Source organism: Zootoca vivipara, chromosome 6 (genome assembly GCF_965207765.1).
Source record: "Zootoca vivipara chromosome 6, rZooViv2.hap1.1, whole genome shotgun sequence".
NCBI lineage: Eukaryota > Metazoa > Chordata > Lepidosauria > Squamata > Lacertidae > Zootoca > Zootoca vivipara.
In genome coordinates this window covers 5583965-5598186 of record NC_142589.1, presented here as the reverse complement: position 1 = coordinate 5598186, position 14222 = coordinate 5583965, and the positions used below count along the sequence as shown (strand labels likewise).

The 14222-nt window shown below is 49.9% G+C and overlaps 1 protein-coding gene across 11 annotated transcripts in view; it reads left to right on the top strand.

Annotated features, from left to right (window-relative positions):
* Positions 1–13148, top strand: part of DMTN (dematin actin binding protein) — a 63456-nt gene extending 50308 nt beyond the window's left edge. For 9 of the 11 annotated variants that reach the window (XM_088671459.1, XM_088671454.1, XM_088671461.1 and 6 more), the window contains 7 exons: positions 1199–1255; positions 1349–1504; positions 3252–3358; positions 3468–3579; positions 4198–4262; positions 6912–6960; positions 7678–7884. In XM_088671459.1, coding sequence (XP_088527585.1) covers positions 1199–1255; positions 1349–1504; positions 3252–3358; positions 3468–3579; positions 4198–4262; positions 6912–6960; positions 7678–7769 — 638 coding nt within the window. In that variant the 3' untranslated portion in view covers positions 7770–7884. Of the gene's footprint in view, positions 1–1198; positions 1256–1348; positions 1505–3251; positions 3359–3467; positions 3580–4197; positions 4263–6911; positions 6978–7677; positions 7889–7919; positions 7980–8122; positions 8204–9925 lie in introns of those variants that run through there. The other 2 variants (XM_088671463.1, XM_088671462.1) reach the window with 2 other exon arrangements.
* The last annotated feature ends 1074 nt before the right edge of the window (positions 13149–14222 follow it).

Here is a 14222-nt window from a genome sequence, read left to right as displayed (position 1 = left end):
AAACTGAAAATAAAATTTTTAAACGATGACCTGCACATGCATAACAACTTGCAATAGCAAAAATTATAAACTGTGAATATGAAAAAGAGTACATACCCCATCATTTTTTTGAATAGATATACAGTGGTGCCTCGCTAGACGAATTTAATTCGTTCCACGGGTCTTTTCTTATAACGGAAAATTCGTCTAGCGAATCCCATAGGAATGCATTGAATTTTTTTTTGAATTTCTTTTGCCCATAGGAACGCATTAATTGAATTTCAATGCATTCCTATGGGAAACTGCAATTCGCTAGACGAATTTTTCATAAAACGAATTTGTCTAGCGAGGCAACCTCTGCTCAAAAAATCCTTTCGTTAAGTGGAAATTTCGTTAAGCAGGGCATTTGTTAAGCGAGGCACTGTATATGATAATGTCAATTGCTATGGAACTGTGCTCATGTAATTATGTAGTCACTGCTACTGACAACATTTTTTGAAAGATATATAAAGCCGACTCCAGGTGGTGCTAATAATACTTTTGATGTTTTGAAAAAATTCCATAAAGATTTTCACATTGTTCATTGTGTTGCCTTTGATATTGTTGACGTACTTTTTGCAACACAGGGGTTTGCTTGTTTGGTTAAAAGGTAAAGGGTAAAGGGACCCCTGACCATTAGGTCCAGTCGTGACCAACTCTGGGGTTGCGCGCTCATCTCGCATTATTGGCCGAGGGAGCCGGCGTATAGCTTCCAGGTCATGTGGCCAGCATGACAAAGCTGCTTCTGGCAAACCAGAGCAGCACATGGAAACGCCGTTTACCTTCCCGCTGTAGCGGTTCCTATTTATCTACTTGCATTTTGACGTGCTTTCAAACTGCTAGGTTGGCAGGAGCTGGGACCAAACAACGGGAGCTCACCCCGTCACAGGGATTCGAACCGCCGACCATCTGATCAGCAAGCCCTAGGCTCAGTGGTTTAGACCACAGCGCCACCTGGGTCCCTTGTTTGGTTACTCGGTACATTTAAGGCAGCTTGCTACGCTCCAGTGTTGAAGGGCCTGGCCCAGGGGAGTTCAAGGTAGGGGGGAGCAGGCGAGCAGAGCATATCTTGGGCCATGTAAGAGGAGAAATACGGGCAGCAGCAGGCTGGAAGACCCCCTGAGAAGTGGCCCCCAACTAGTTGCTGCATCCCCTAAGCGCCTCCTTGCTCCTTCCCCAGATACCAACACGGCAGAGATGAACATCTACAAGAAGCCCCCCATCTACAAGCAGAAGGGTAGGTGGTGCTCCCCAATGACCTCTGGGGTGGGCGAAGGTGGGGCTACACACAGCAGAGGCTCAGAGTCACCCCCCCCTTTGCACCTTGCAGAGCAGTCGGTGATGCCAACTCCGCAGAGCAAACACATGATTGAGGACCTGATCATCGAATCCTCCAAGTTCCCGGCTGCCCAGCCGCCCGACCCCAACCAGCCGGCCAAGATTGAGACGGACTACTGGCCCTGCCCACCCTCCTTGGCAGTTGTGGGTAGGTGGTCCTTGTTGTCTTTTTCTGCCAGCCAGTGGGGGTAGTGGATGGGGGGATACATAGCTGTGGGGCTCTTTCCAGAGCTGGAGCAATGATGCCATCGGCCAAGGTGCCAGGCAGATTGGTCTCCTTTTTCTGGCAGACGAATGAGGCGATAACAAGGCTTTCTAGTTTGCTTGTGAGAGATTAGAGAGGGTAGAAGATTTAATGGGTATGAAAGAGAGAATGAATGTAAGAATTCGTTTAAAAAAAATATGATTTAATTTAAGATTACGTTTATGTTCTTTATGAATTTATGACTATGATTATGTTTATGATTATTATTATTTCTATTTGTTTTGTAAATGTGTGATTTTGTTTGTCTTTTTGTTTTTGTTCTTTTTAAAAGTTTGGTTATTGGTTGTTATGATTTGGACATTTTCGTTTATTTTTTTGGTGTGATTGTGAATGTATTTTTAATGTGTAATTCAATAAAGTTCAAATTTATTTAAAAAAAGCATAGAGGAAGTTGGACAATGAGGAAAAGAATCGAGCAGAGGCTGGGTACTGCTTTCCTTTTCTGCGATGGCGTTGCTGCTTCGTACTAGCAGTTTTAAATGGTAGCGATTCCTGGCGAGATCCTTTGCATTTCCAAAACAGCTATTTACAACATTCAAAATAAATAAATAAATAAAAGCAGATTAAAATATGCATCACCATTCTACATGTCTGGGCAGGCTTGTCTAAACAAGAATGTTTTCAACAGCCACCCAAAAGAATACCTACACTGAAGGCGCCCACCTGATCTCAGTAGGCAGGGAGTTCCAAAGTGCGGGTATTGCCACACTAAATGACCAGTATCTTACAAATGAAGAACAGGTATTACCGTATACGGCCCTGTAATAATGCCAGCTACACAGATTGTGGCGGCTGAGCAGACGTCTATGGGGTGAGGCGATCTCGCAGGCAAACTGGTCCCATGTTGTTAAGTAAGGGTGGTTGATATAAGAATAGCAACCCCTTGAACTTGGCCCAGTAGCAAAGCAGCCACCAGGGCAGATTTATCAGCGCAGGTGTTCTGTGCTGCCAAGGCCTCCCTACTGTCAGCAACCATGTTGCCGCATTCTGCACTCATTGCTGTGGGATGGAACACTGGGGCAGACAAGTCACAACAGTTCCTAGAGTGTCCACTAACAGGAACTCCCCTGGGGGAACACCTAAATTCAGTTCCTGTTCCTCCAGATATGCAGATGAGATGGATTAGCTGGCAGACAAAAGCCCCTAGCCAGCAGCCATTCTCTCTCTTAGCCTTTTCTCCTTCAACGGGAACACATCTCCAGAGAATCTCCAGTTAGGGTGGTTCTCCCTCTTGGCCTGCTGCTCACGCTTTGCTGCGCACAAAAGGGGAATGTCACTCTGCTGATATTGGAAGCTTGCTAACACAAGCTTGGATAGGATCTATCTAATAATATATCCTAATCCACATCCCAAACATTCCCACAATTGCAACCTCCAGATCCAGGTGCAAGGCAAGCCCCACAAAAAGCGCATAGCAATAATCTAGCAGTGAAGTAATCCATGTGAATGCTCAGGTAAACTGGCCCCACATGATAATGGGCTTTATAGAGTCCTAGCTTCACTCCTCTGAAATCGGGGTGGTGGGGGTGGTGTCATTTTTGAAGGTGAGGAGACCCTCCGCCCAAGAAGCTGCCCGTTTCTTTGTGCGGCTGCCGCGTGTGACACACCCTCCTGCCTTGTCTTTCCGCAGAGACTGAGTGGCGGCGGCGGATGGCCTCCAGAAGAGGCGAGGGCGAGGACGAGGAAACCACGGAGGATGGGAGCCTGCGAGAGCTGCAGAAGCAAGAGCTGAGCAAGGTGGGCAGGGGGCTTGGGGGCAGGCGAAGCCGGGGGGGGGGCTCCTGGGTGTCAGTGGATCCATGTGTGGCTGAGCTCCCCCCCCCCCGCTGCTCTCTCTCCCCACCAGGTGGCCTCCAACCTTGGCAAGCTCATCCTCAAGGAGGAGATGGAGATGGAGAAGTCGCTCCCCATCCGGAGGAAAACCCGTTCCCTTCCAGACCGGACACCCTTCCACTCCTGTGAGTAAGCCACCTCTCACCCCACCCCCTGCTAAAACCAGGGGGTGATTTCCCATGCTTCTCATTCTTTTTGTCTTAAAACAGGAAGGCAGTGGGTACATGAATTTGTCTAATCCTCTTTTAAAGCCATTTAGTGGCTCTCATTGCATCCTGTGGCAGAGAGTTCCACAGTTCAACTGTGTGCTGTGTGAAGAAGCAGGCTTGGCCAGGAGACACAGAGGTGGCTGCCCTCCTGCAAGTGTGCCTGAGCATTTGGCCCCATGAGAGCTGTGCCTGGTGCCCTTCGTGGCCTACAACTCCCATCAATCCTTGCCAGCCTGGCCACGCTCCCATCAGCCCCTGTACCCAAGAGCTGTGCTGCCTGGGGCTGATGGGAGCTGTAGTCCAAAACAGCTGGAGGGCACCTGGTTGGGGAAGGCTGGTCTAGAGCAGCAGGTGTGCCCCTTGGCCAGAGCTGCTTGTCATGCGGCCGCCCTGAGCAGCAGCCCACGGCTTGCCCCCTTTCCAAGCTCCCTTCCAGGACTGCCATGTGCCCGTGTTCTTGAACTGCTGCTCAACCCAGATTAAGAGGAGTCCTTTCCTCAGCCATATTAATCGCTGGTCTTCCTCTTTTTCCAGCTCTTCACGGTGGAAGCTTGAAATCTTCCTCCCTTCCTGCCTCCGGGAGAAGCACCCTCGCCAGGGTAAGGTGCCAGTTAGGAGCCTCTGCCCTGAACCTTCCAACCTTCAGCTTCTATGAGTTCTTTTCTTTTTCTTTGAATATATTTTTTTTATTAAGTTTTACATAACAAATTTAAATTCAAACACATCATTCACCTCCTCATTTAGGATTCTCTGAATCCCTTGACTTCCCTCCGCCCTTCCATGGTTACCATGATCAATCTTTTTTTTTTATCTGCTTATTTTCTCTAATTTGTTAAAAGAATAACAACCCATTTTCCCATAGTTTTTCATACATTACAAGCCTTACTCAAATCCTGCCAAAGTTTTTTAAAATTGTTTGCAGTGTTCTCTTGAGCACATTATAAAATTCTCCCATTCCTTCTTAAAATTCTTCTCTTCCTGCCTTCTGATTTTCCCAGTCAGTTTTGCCATTTCGGCGTAGTCCATAATAGTCCTTCAGCTTCCCTGAGTTCTAGTGTTGTGACAGAGAAAGACTTTTCTCTTTCCCCTTTCTTTTCTTGGGACTCTCCCCAACCCACGACCTTATGCTGCACTCACTGCAAGCACTTTCACGGGGTGGATTGGGCCCATGAAATGCTATAATGCCCCTTGCCTGCCAGCTGGCCGGCCTACCTGAACATGATGTTTGTGTGTAACTTTTTTGCTGCCGTAATGTATGTAGCCTGCTATGAAATGAGAGCAATGCATTTGCTGCTTTGACCTGTTTTGCCGCTCGCCCTGAGCTCCATTGCATGCAGACCCTAGAAGATTATCCACAACGGGGTGCAGGTCTTGAGTTGAAACACACTGCCCATCTCTGCTCTATCCCTTGGAGGGAAGTAGAAAAAGTGAAGGTGTTTGGAGGGAATGTGCAATATTCCACACATCTCGAAGTCCTCCGGTTTCCTTTTTATGAAAGCAGTATTGCCATTGCTGGTGCAGAGAGGACTCGAGAACAGTCCAATCTGAGGAGGTGGAAATAATCTCAATGATCAGAAGAAGGGCCGCCTTTCCATATTGTGCCTGTCCCTCTGGTGCCTGCTTCCATTCTGAAATCATAGAATGATGTAAAGTGATTTACATGAAAGGGAGAAATGTAAAGTATTACACTTGGGCAAAAAAAAATGAAAGGCACAAATACAGGATGGGTGACACCTGGCTTGAGAGCAGTACATGTGAAAAGGATCTAGGAGTCTTGGTAGACCACAAACTTGACATGAGTCAGCAGTGTGATGCAGCAGCTAAAAAAGCTAATGCAATCCTGGGCTGCATCAATAGGAGTATAGCGTCTAGATCAAGGGAAGTAATAGTACCACTGTATTCTGCTCTGGTCAGACCTCACCTGGAATACTGTGTCCAGTTCTGGGCACCACAGTTCAAGAAGGATACTGACAAGCTGGAACGTGTCCAGAGGAGGGCAACCAAAATGGTCAAAGGCCTGGAAACAATGCCTTATGAGGAATGGCTTAGGGAACTGGGTATCTTTAGCCTGGAGAAGAGAAGGTTAAGGGGTGATATGATAGCCATGTTCAAATATATAAAAGGTTGTCATATAGAGGAGGGTGAAAGGTTGTTTCCTGCTGCTCCAGAGAAGCGGACACGGAGCAATGGATTCAAGCTACAAGAAAGAAGATTCCACCTAAACATTAGGAAGAACTTCCTGACAGTAAGAGCTGTTCGACAGTGGAATTTACTGCCAAGGAGTGTGGTGGAGTCTCCTTCTCTGGAGGTCTTTAAGCGGAGGCTTGACAGCCATCTGTCAGGAATGCTTTGATGGTGTTTCCTGCTTGGCAGGGGGTTGGACTGGACGGCCCTTGTGGTCTCTTCCAACTCTATGATTCTATAAAATTGTAGAGTTGGGAAGGAACAGCAGGGAGTTGGGTCATGTAGTCCAACTCCCTGCAATGCAGGGAACCACAGTTGAAGAATTCCTGACAGATGGCCATCCAAGGAAGGAGGGCCCGGCGCCGTCTTCTGAGGGAGTCCGTTCCACTGTCAAACTGTTCTTACTGGCAGAAAGTTCTTCCTAATACAGTTGTACCTTGGATCCTGAACACCCTGGAACCTGGACATTTTGGCTCCCGGATGCCGCAAACCCGGAAGTGATTGTTCCAGTTTGCAAACGTTCTTTTGGAAGCTGAACGTCCGGTGGGGCTTCTGGAAATCAGAAGCTGCGATTTGGTTTCCAAACGTTTTGGAAGTCAAACAGACTTCCGGAACGGATTCCCTTCGACTTCCAAGGTACGACTGTATTTAGTTGGAATCTCCTCTCTTGCCCTTTGAATCCCTTGCTTTGGGTCCTCCCCTCTGGAGCAGCTAGGAAACAAGCTTGTTCAGTCTTCCATGGGGCAACTCTTCAGGTATTTGAAGATGGCTGTCAAATTCTGACCAAACCCATCTTTGACCAAGAATCCCACAGCTGGCATTGGCCCTGCAGAGACCTGCTGGTGACGCTGAGGTCCCACAAGTAGCCCACATCTCTTGCCATTATTGGGAGGGGGGCGAGAATCCTTCTGCCACAAGCAGAAAACCTGAGTAATAAAGGTCGCCTTTCTCCCACAAAGCTGCAGTTCCCAGGAATCTTTGGGGAAAGCGATGTGTGCTTTAGATGTGTGGTTGAAAGACCGAAGTGCCCCTGACTCTTCTGTTTTGTTTTTCGCCTTCTACAGCTGCAGTCCACAGAGTTCAGTCCTGCCGGCAGCGAAAAAGGGAGCCCAGGTAAGCCAAGCTACGGGGTTGGGGCGGGGCAAAGGCAGGCCTCTCGACGTCAGCCACCTGCCCTAGCTTGGACCCCCCTTCTGCTACTTCTGAGCCACTTCTGACCTCCCTCCTGGTCACGGAATTGTAGAGTGGGAAGGGACCCCAAGGGCAGTGTTAGAAACTGGGATAGAAAAGCTAGGAGCCAAATGGCTCCTGGGACCTGGGTTGCAGGCGCCAAAACAGAATGTCTAGTCGCCATTTGGGGGAAGGGGGCGGCAACGCTTTTTATTATTTTGATAGGCATGAATTAATACGCAATTCACATAAGTGGCACATTGTCAATATCACGTTTTAAGCAGAAATTGCTAATACACGTTTGATTTGGTGTTTGCAATAAAAATATTGGTACCGTACTTCAGTTTTCAAAACACTCTACTTTTTATTAACATCTTGCCTATCCTTAACATATACTTTGATGCTTCGAAGCACATACGTTTCAGTAATCCTTGAGTGTCAGCCAGGGGCAAAAATAAAGCACCCAGACTTTTTGAGGTGCTCACAAATGGAGAATCTTTAGGTGCGAAATGCCTGGTGCCCTGCTAATTTCGAACCCTGCCAGAGGGTCATCTACTGCAACCCCCCCCCCAATGCAGGAATCACACTAAGTGGTCTCAACTGAAGATGGCAGGGGACTGTTCTCTTGTCACCTTCAGCCCCTTTCCTTCTGTCTTGCAGGTCTACAGGTGAGCACACGTGCCCAGCTACAGGTGGTCTCCCCGAGAGGTGATGTATCAGGCCACTTCCCCCAAGGATACCTGGGAGAGTGACCCCAGAGGAAGGCTGAGGAGGGTTTGGGGGGGGGGCAGGAGGGAATAAGGTGGTGCAACTGGCTGGCTCCTGTGGGTCCTGAGCCACGCCAAGCACTATTTCCATGGGGGAAGGTCCTGCAACTGTGTGGGTTTATTTTCCCTCCGCAGAATGGCCAGAGAGGGCGGATGGACAGGGGAAACTCCCTCCCCAGTATGCTGGAGCAAAAGGTGAGAACCACCCTTGGGGCCATGGAGGAATACCCACCGTCCTTTCTCATGTGTGTGTGTGTGGGGGGGGTGTCCTGATGCACCCACAAAGAAATGCAACCAAGTGGCCCCTTCGTTAACGTTCCTTTTCTTCCTCCCTGAAGATTTACCCTTATGAGATGCTGATGGTGACGAATCGGGGAAGAGTGAAACTGCCTCCAGGAGTAGACAGGACAAGGCTAGAGGTACAAAGGCATAGCACTGGTGCAGATCTACCTTTCTCAGCCCTGGCACCCTGCAAATCACTTCCTTGCTATTATCCTTAATCATTATTATTATTACAGTTGTACCTTGGATCCTGAATGCCTTGCGACTTGAACATTTTGGCTCCCAAACGCCACAAACCCGGAAGCGAGCGTTCCGGTTTGCGAATGCTCTTTGGAACCCAAACGTCCGACGTGGCTTCCACGGCTTCCAATTGCGTGCAGGAAGCTCCTGCAGCCAATCGGAACCCGCGCTTGGGTTGTCGAATGCTTACGGAAGTCGAACGGACTTCTAGAATGGATTCTGTTAGACGACCATGGTATGACCATGGTATGACTGTATTGTTATTCTTTTAGAAAATGTATAAGCCGCTCGATTGTCAGAAAAACTCAAAAGGGCTTACAGAAAAGATAAAGCATTTAAATTGACAGTAAGAAGAAATAACAAGACATTGGAAAAGTTAAGACAGGGGTCCCCAGACTTACCGCGCAGCGGGCCGGTGCCCGCCGCACCGACCGCGCGGCGGGCCAGAGGGCAGGGGAGTGCGCGCGTAGCGGGCTGGAGGGCGGGGGAGTGCGCGCCCGTGCGCATGCGCACACGCACACGGGCGGGGAAAAATCACCGGAAATCGCTTGTGCGCATGCGTATGGGCCTCCCCCGACCCGGAAGTGCATCGGAAATGACCTCTTCTGGGTCGGGAGAGGCCCATACGCATGCGCACAAAGGATTTTCAGCGATTTTTTGCCGATTTTTAAGACCGTCGCCGCGCCGCGCGCCGTAAGAGCGGGCGGCGGCAGCGGGCGGCGGGGGTCGTCACGGGCCGGATTGGGAGGCTGATTGGGCCGCATCCGGCCCGGGGGCCGTAGTTTGGGGACCCCTGAGTTAAGATAACCAGAGACTAAAAAACATATTAAGACTCGCATCAACTTTCTAAACATCTGGACAGGCTTATTTAAAGAAAAATGTTTTTAGCAGGTGCTGAAATGAGTGAAGGTGCCTGTCTGATGTCAATAGGCATGGAGTTCCAAAGTTTGGGTGCTGCTGCACTAAAATATCGAGTTCTTACAAATGTGGAACAGGTATTATGTGGCACTTGTAACTGTGCCTGTCCTGCAGATTGAAGCAGCAGAGGGGCCACATGTGGGGCAAGAAGGTCCAGATTATGCTTGGGCTTCAACTCCGAGCAGCCTTAACAGCCTGCATGGCCAGTGGGCAGGGACAATGGGAGCTGTAGTCCAATTTCTGCAAGGCACCAGTTGGTGTACATATTGAGCTAGACGAACCACTTGGTTCAAGATAAGGCAGCTTCCCATGTTCTTTGAATCTGACATGAGATACAGCCCCTTTCAAGACAAGCACTTTGCCTTATCCCCTACGTGCCCACTCAACCACTTTGATCGGCAGAACCGGCCTTGTTATAGGTTCCACATTTGTAAGAGCTCTCTTAGCTTTCAGCCTGGCAGCACCTACCCTTTGGAACTCCCTGCCGATTGATAGACAAGCAGGCACATTCACTGTACCCTTTTGCAGCGCCTACCCAAATGTTTTAGAAAGTTGGTTCAGGTTTTCATTTGCTTCTAAAAAGTCATTTTAACTTTTCGTGCTCCTTGACCGTGTAAACCATTCAAGTGGTTTCATAAATCGTATGAAATGAATGAACGAACGAGCAAGCCCCCACCTCCTTCCTTCTCTCCCCATTCCAGCGCCACCTGTCAGCCGAGGATTTCCTGCGTGCATTCGAGATGTCGCCAGAAGAATTTGGCAAGCTGGCCCTGTGGAAGCGGAACGAGCTGAAGAAGAAAGCCTTCCTCTTCTGATCCCGGCCCCCGCTCAGAGCTGACATGCCCGGCGTGACGCTCCGTGCGTGTGTGTCGACCCGTCTTTCATCACAGACGCTTTAGGGCTACTCTTGAGCTCGTTCGAAGAGACGTTGCTCCTTTCTCCCCACCACCACCCACCCGCCCTCACTGCAGAGGTGGCTGCCATGCCTTGACTCTTGGGGCAGAGAAAAGTGGGTCAGGAATCTGGTGGGAATGAGTGGTGAGCACCCTGTGCTGGATGTGGGGGGTGCCAAGTCCCTTCCCCACTCCCACCCTGGTGAAAATCAGAGCAGCCATGTGTGGGGTGGGAAGAGGTCAGGGTGGAGATAAGGTGTTCTGTGCTGCCACCCTTAAACTCATTCTGTTGCTGGCTTCACTCCCAGACCATGCATCCTTTGGCACACAGGCCCATCAGGTTTTCTAAACTTGGGCAAGAATGAGCCCCCGACTTGGATCCGAGCATCATGGCACCAGGCAGACTCCCACCCTGCAGCAGGACCAGATTGAAGAGGGTCTCTCTGCCTCAGCATCCTCTTCTCACAGGGGGCAGCATTGCCACACTCTCCCACTGATTTCCGCCCCCTTGTGATTGGTACTCAGTGCCTGCTGGATGTGCCTAGCCTCCGCTGGAGTGAACGTGACCTGGGGCTGCTGCTGCTCTAAATGGCTACCAAGCAGCAGGGTGATGGCTCCCTCCCCAGCAAAAAAGCTTCCTTTGCTAGCTCCTGCCCCTCTGCACAAAGGGAAGTATTTTGTGCCCACTCTCTAACATGTGCTGTCTACAGGAGGAATGCAGCCACTACCACGGTGCCCACAGGCATGGTGAAGGGCATAAAGGTGGGCTTCATTTGGAATCGAGGCATGTGTCCAGGCCTCAGTTCTGCAGAGGGTTGGACTAGATGAGCCTTGGGGTCGCTTCCAACTCTATGGTTCTAGTTTCTTCCCCCGCTGCCAAAAGCTCCCTTTCCAGGCCAGCTTCCTCTACCCCTTTCCTCCCCAGCGTTCCCAACTCTTCCTGCAAGCTGGTCCTGGGCCAGCTACATGTGGCACCTGTTTTCTGCTCTCCCTCTGCCCTGCCATCCCACCGTCTAGGCTGTAACATTATTCTGTGCTGCACCTGCTGCCTGCCCCCACCCCACCCCAAATTCTGGGGGCTCCTGCCACCTACCCTGCAAGCTCTATTCAGCGAGACTTTGAGGATGTGTCTGAAGACAGGAATGCATTTACCTGCTGCCTGTGGTTCAGGCCTGCCTCTTCAGCCTATGTGCCTCCCCCTCCACATATCCTGCACTCGTATGTACACAGATCTACCTGCCCTGTCTCCACAGCTTCATGCTAGTCCTGTGGAAAGGACTGCAGAAAAGGTGGCTTGATGCAAAGCCTGGGTATGGCCCTGCTCCTGCACATCCCTAAAAGCCAGAGGAGAGCTCTTTTCTGCTTCAGCCACCGCAAGGCCCACAACTCTCTGCCATAACCCCAGGTCTCTCAGAAGCTACTACAGTCAGTTTAAGACATGCAGGGCAACTGCATTTGCACCAAGGGACAGGACCCTCCTAGCCAGCCCCTTCTGTCTTGCACATAGAGGCCAGGCTCTGCAAAGGATCACCTTGGGAGTGCAGTCACTTCACAGGCAAGATCCAGGCTGCTCTGTCGCTTTCTTTCTTTTTGAGCCAAACAACTGTCACGTCTCAACCCAGACTGAGCGGCGAGAGCCAGGACAGAAGATTAGGCTGTCTCTACACTGCCACACATTTCTGCTCACCAAGAGCTGAGAAGCACCTGCCCAGCCCCCATCTCCTCCTCCTGGAGACCCAAGGCTCCTTTTTGCCCATCACTATCACAGTCCCCCTGCCCCAGGGAGCACACAAGTGGCTGTGTGCAATACACAGGCACCCATGCCTGTTGAAACTACCAGGGCCTATAAGTCAGCACAGTTGGACTAGATGATCCTTTGGGTCCCTTCCAGATTGTATGATTCTAGGAACACAAACCAATGTTGCACAGGCTGCTAGACATCAGCAGGGAGTTGCCAAAATGGGTTGGCTTCTGCTGGGGCAGAAAAGATTCTCTCTCTCTCTCTCTCTCTCTCTCTCTCTCACACACACACACACACACACACACACACAAACACACACCTAAAGCAGGGTTGGGGGGGCACTGTCCCAATGAGCACCTTCCTCCACAAAATCTACCAGCCCTTAAGTGGTGGCTTCTGACTGGTAAAAGTACTGAAGTCTAGAGGTCCTTTTCATCAGGCTATTTAAAGAGGGGGAAGTTTGCCAAGGAGGTGAGGGGTGCTTCAAGCCACACTCCCAAGGAACATTCCCCAATCCAGACCAGCGTCAGGCCTACCTGTCTCACTTAAGGGGTCCTGCACTGCACCAGCAAAAACCTCCCACCCACAATGCTGTCCTGGCACTTTTCAGTCTAGTAAGGGTGCCGCCATTTGCATAGTGGGAGGGAGAAGAGCAGAGCCTGGAAGGGTTTGCTGCCCTTGGTGGGGTGAATCAAAGCAGCAGCAGCAGCAGTCTAGGCCCAAGTAAGTCTATCTTTTGAGTCAGGAAGATGACAAGGGAGGTGCTTTCCCTCCACCTGGCGCTTTCCAATTGCTTTTGATGGCAGCTCCCACCAACCCCAGCACAATTCCAGCGTGCTGGCTGGAGCTCAAGGGAGCTGCAGCCCCAAACATCTGGAAAGCAGTAGGATAGATAGCACCCTGGCCCTGAAATCCAGCCACCGAGACTGCCCAATGAGCCATTCCCCAGAGCTGTGGGAGAAACTGCCTTTCCTGACTCAGGAGCCCCGTGTTCAGCTCACCCCTTTTCCCTCCACACAGCCCCTGCCATGCTGCCCCCCTTACATTTCCTCCTTCCTGGCCACTCCACTTTGTGCAAATGTAAAGAATGTAATTTATTAGAAGTCACCGGCCTCTACTTGCTTTTCACTGCTATTCTGTGAGCATATCTATAAATGAGGACCTCCTAGTGCGAAGAGCGGCCTACCCCTTTTCCACTACCCACTTCGGCTGTCAGAATCTGTGTGAAAATGATTTCCTCCCTAACCCCCACCCCCTTTTAATTAAATGTGAAGTGGCTTTATTCAAAAAGGTCTTGTCCTTGCTTTGTTATTTGTTTGTCAGGACTGGTGTATGAGCTGCACCACACTGTTAAATCCTTTCTAGCCTCTCCTCTGTTTATTATTTCATAAAATCTATGCACCGTTTGATCATTAAGAAAAAACAAAACCTCAAAGCGGTTTACAAACAGAATGAAACAATAAAATTACCAGTAAAAACCCTAAAGCAAAACAATAAACTGAAAACAGATTAAAACATACAGCAATATTCTACATGTCTGGGTAAAAGGTAAAGGTAAAGGGACCCCTGACCATTAGGTCCAGTCGTGACCGACTCTGGGGTTGCGTGCTCATCTCGCATTATTGGCCGAGGGAGCCGGCGTATAGCTTCCAGGTCATGTGGCCAGCATGACAAAGCCGCTTCTGGCAAACCAGAGCAGCACATGGAAACGCCGTTTACCTTCCCGCTGTAGCGGTTCCTATTTATCTACTTGCATTTTGACGTGCTTTCGAACTGCTAGGTTGGCAGGAGCTGGGACCAAGCAACGGGAGCTCACCCCGTCACAGGGATTCGAACCGCTGACCTTCTGATCAGCAAGCCCTAGGCTCAGTGGTTTAACCCACAGAGCCACCTGGGTCCCATACATGTCTGGGTAGCCTTGTCTAAACAAAAATCATCTGGTCACAGAACCAGAAAGAGTACAGTGGAAGTGGCTGCCTGCTATCAAAAGGCAGGGAATCCCAGAGTGTAGCTGCTGCCACAAGAAAAATCATTTTCTTACAAATACGAAATGAGTATTGTATGGAACCTGTAACAGTGCCAGTTCTGCCAATCGAAGCAATTGAGTGGGTGTCTACCTGGTAAGGTGATCTTGCAAGTACTGCAAATCTCTGAGCAAAGGTGTTCTATGCTGACAAGGCCTCACTCAGTCAGCAGTCATGCTGCAACATTCAATTACAGCTTCCAGATCAAGCACAAGGGAAGCCCCACACAGAGGGCATTGCAGCGTTCCAGTCTTGAAGTAGCCAATGCATGAACTACTGCAGGAGAAAGAGCTCTGGACTTTGCTTTCACGTTTGGATGAGGATACAGGGAACTGGTAAT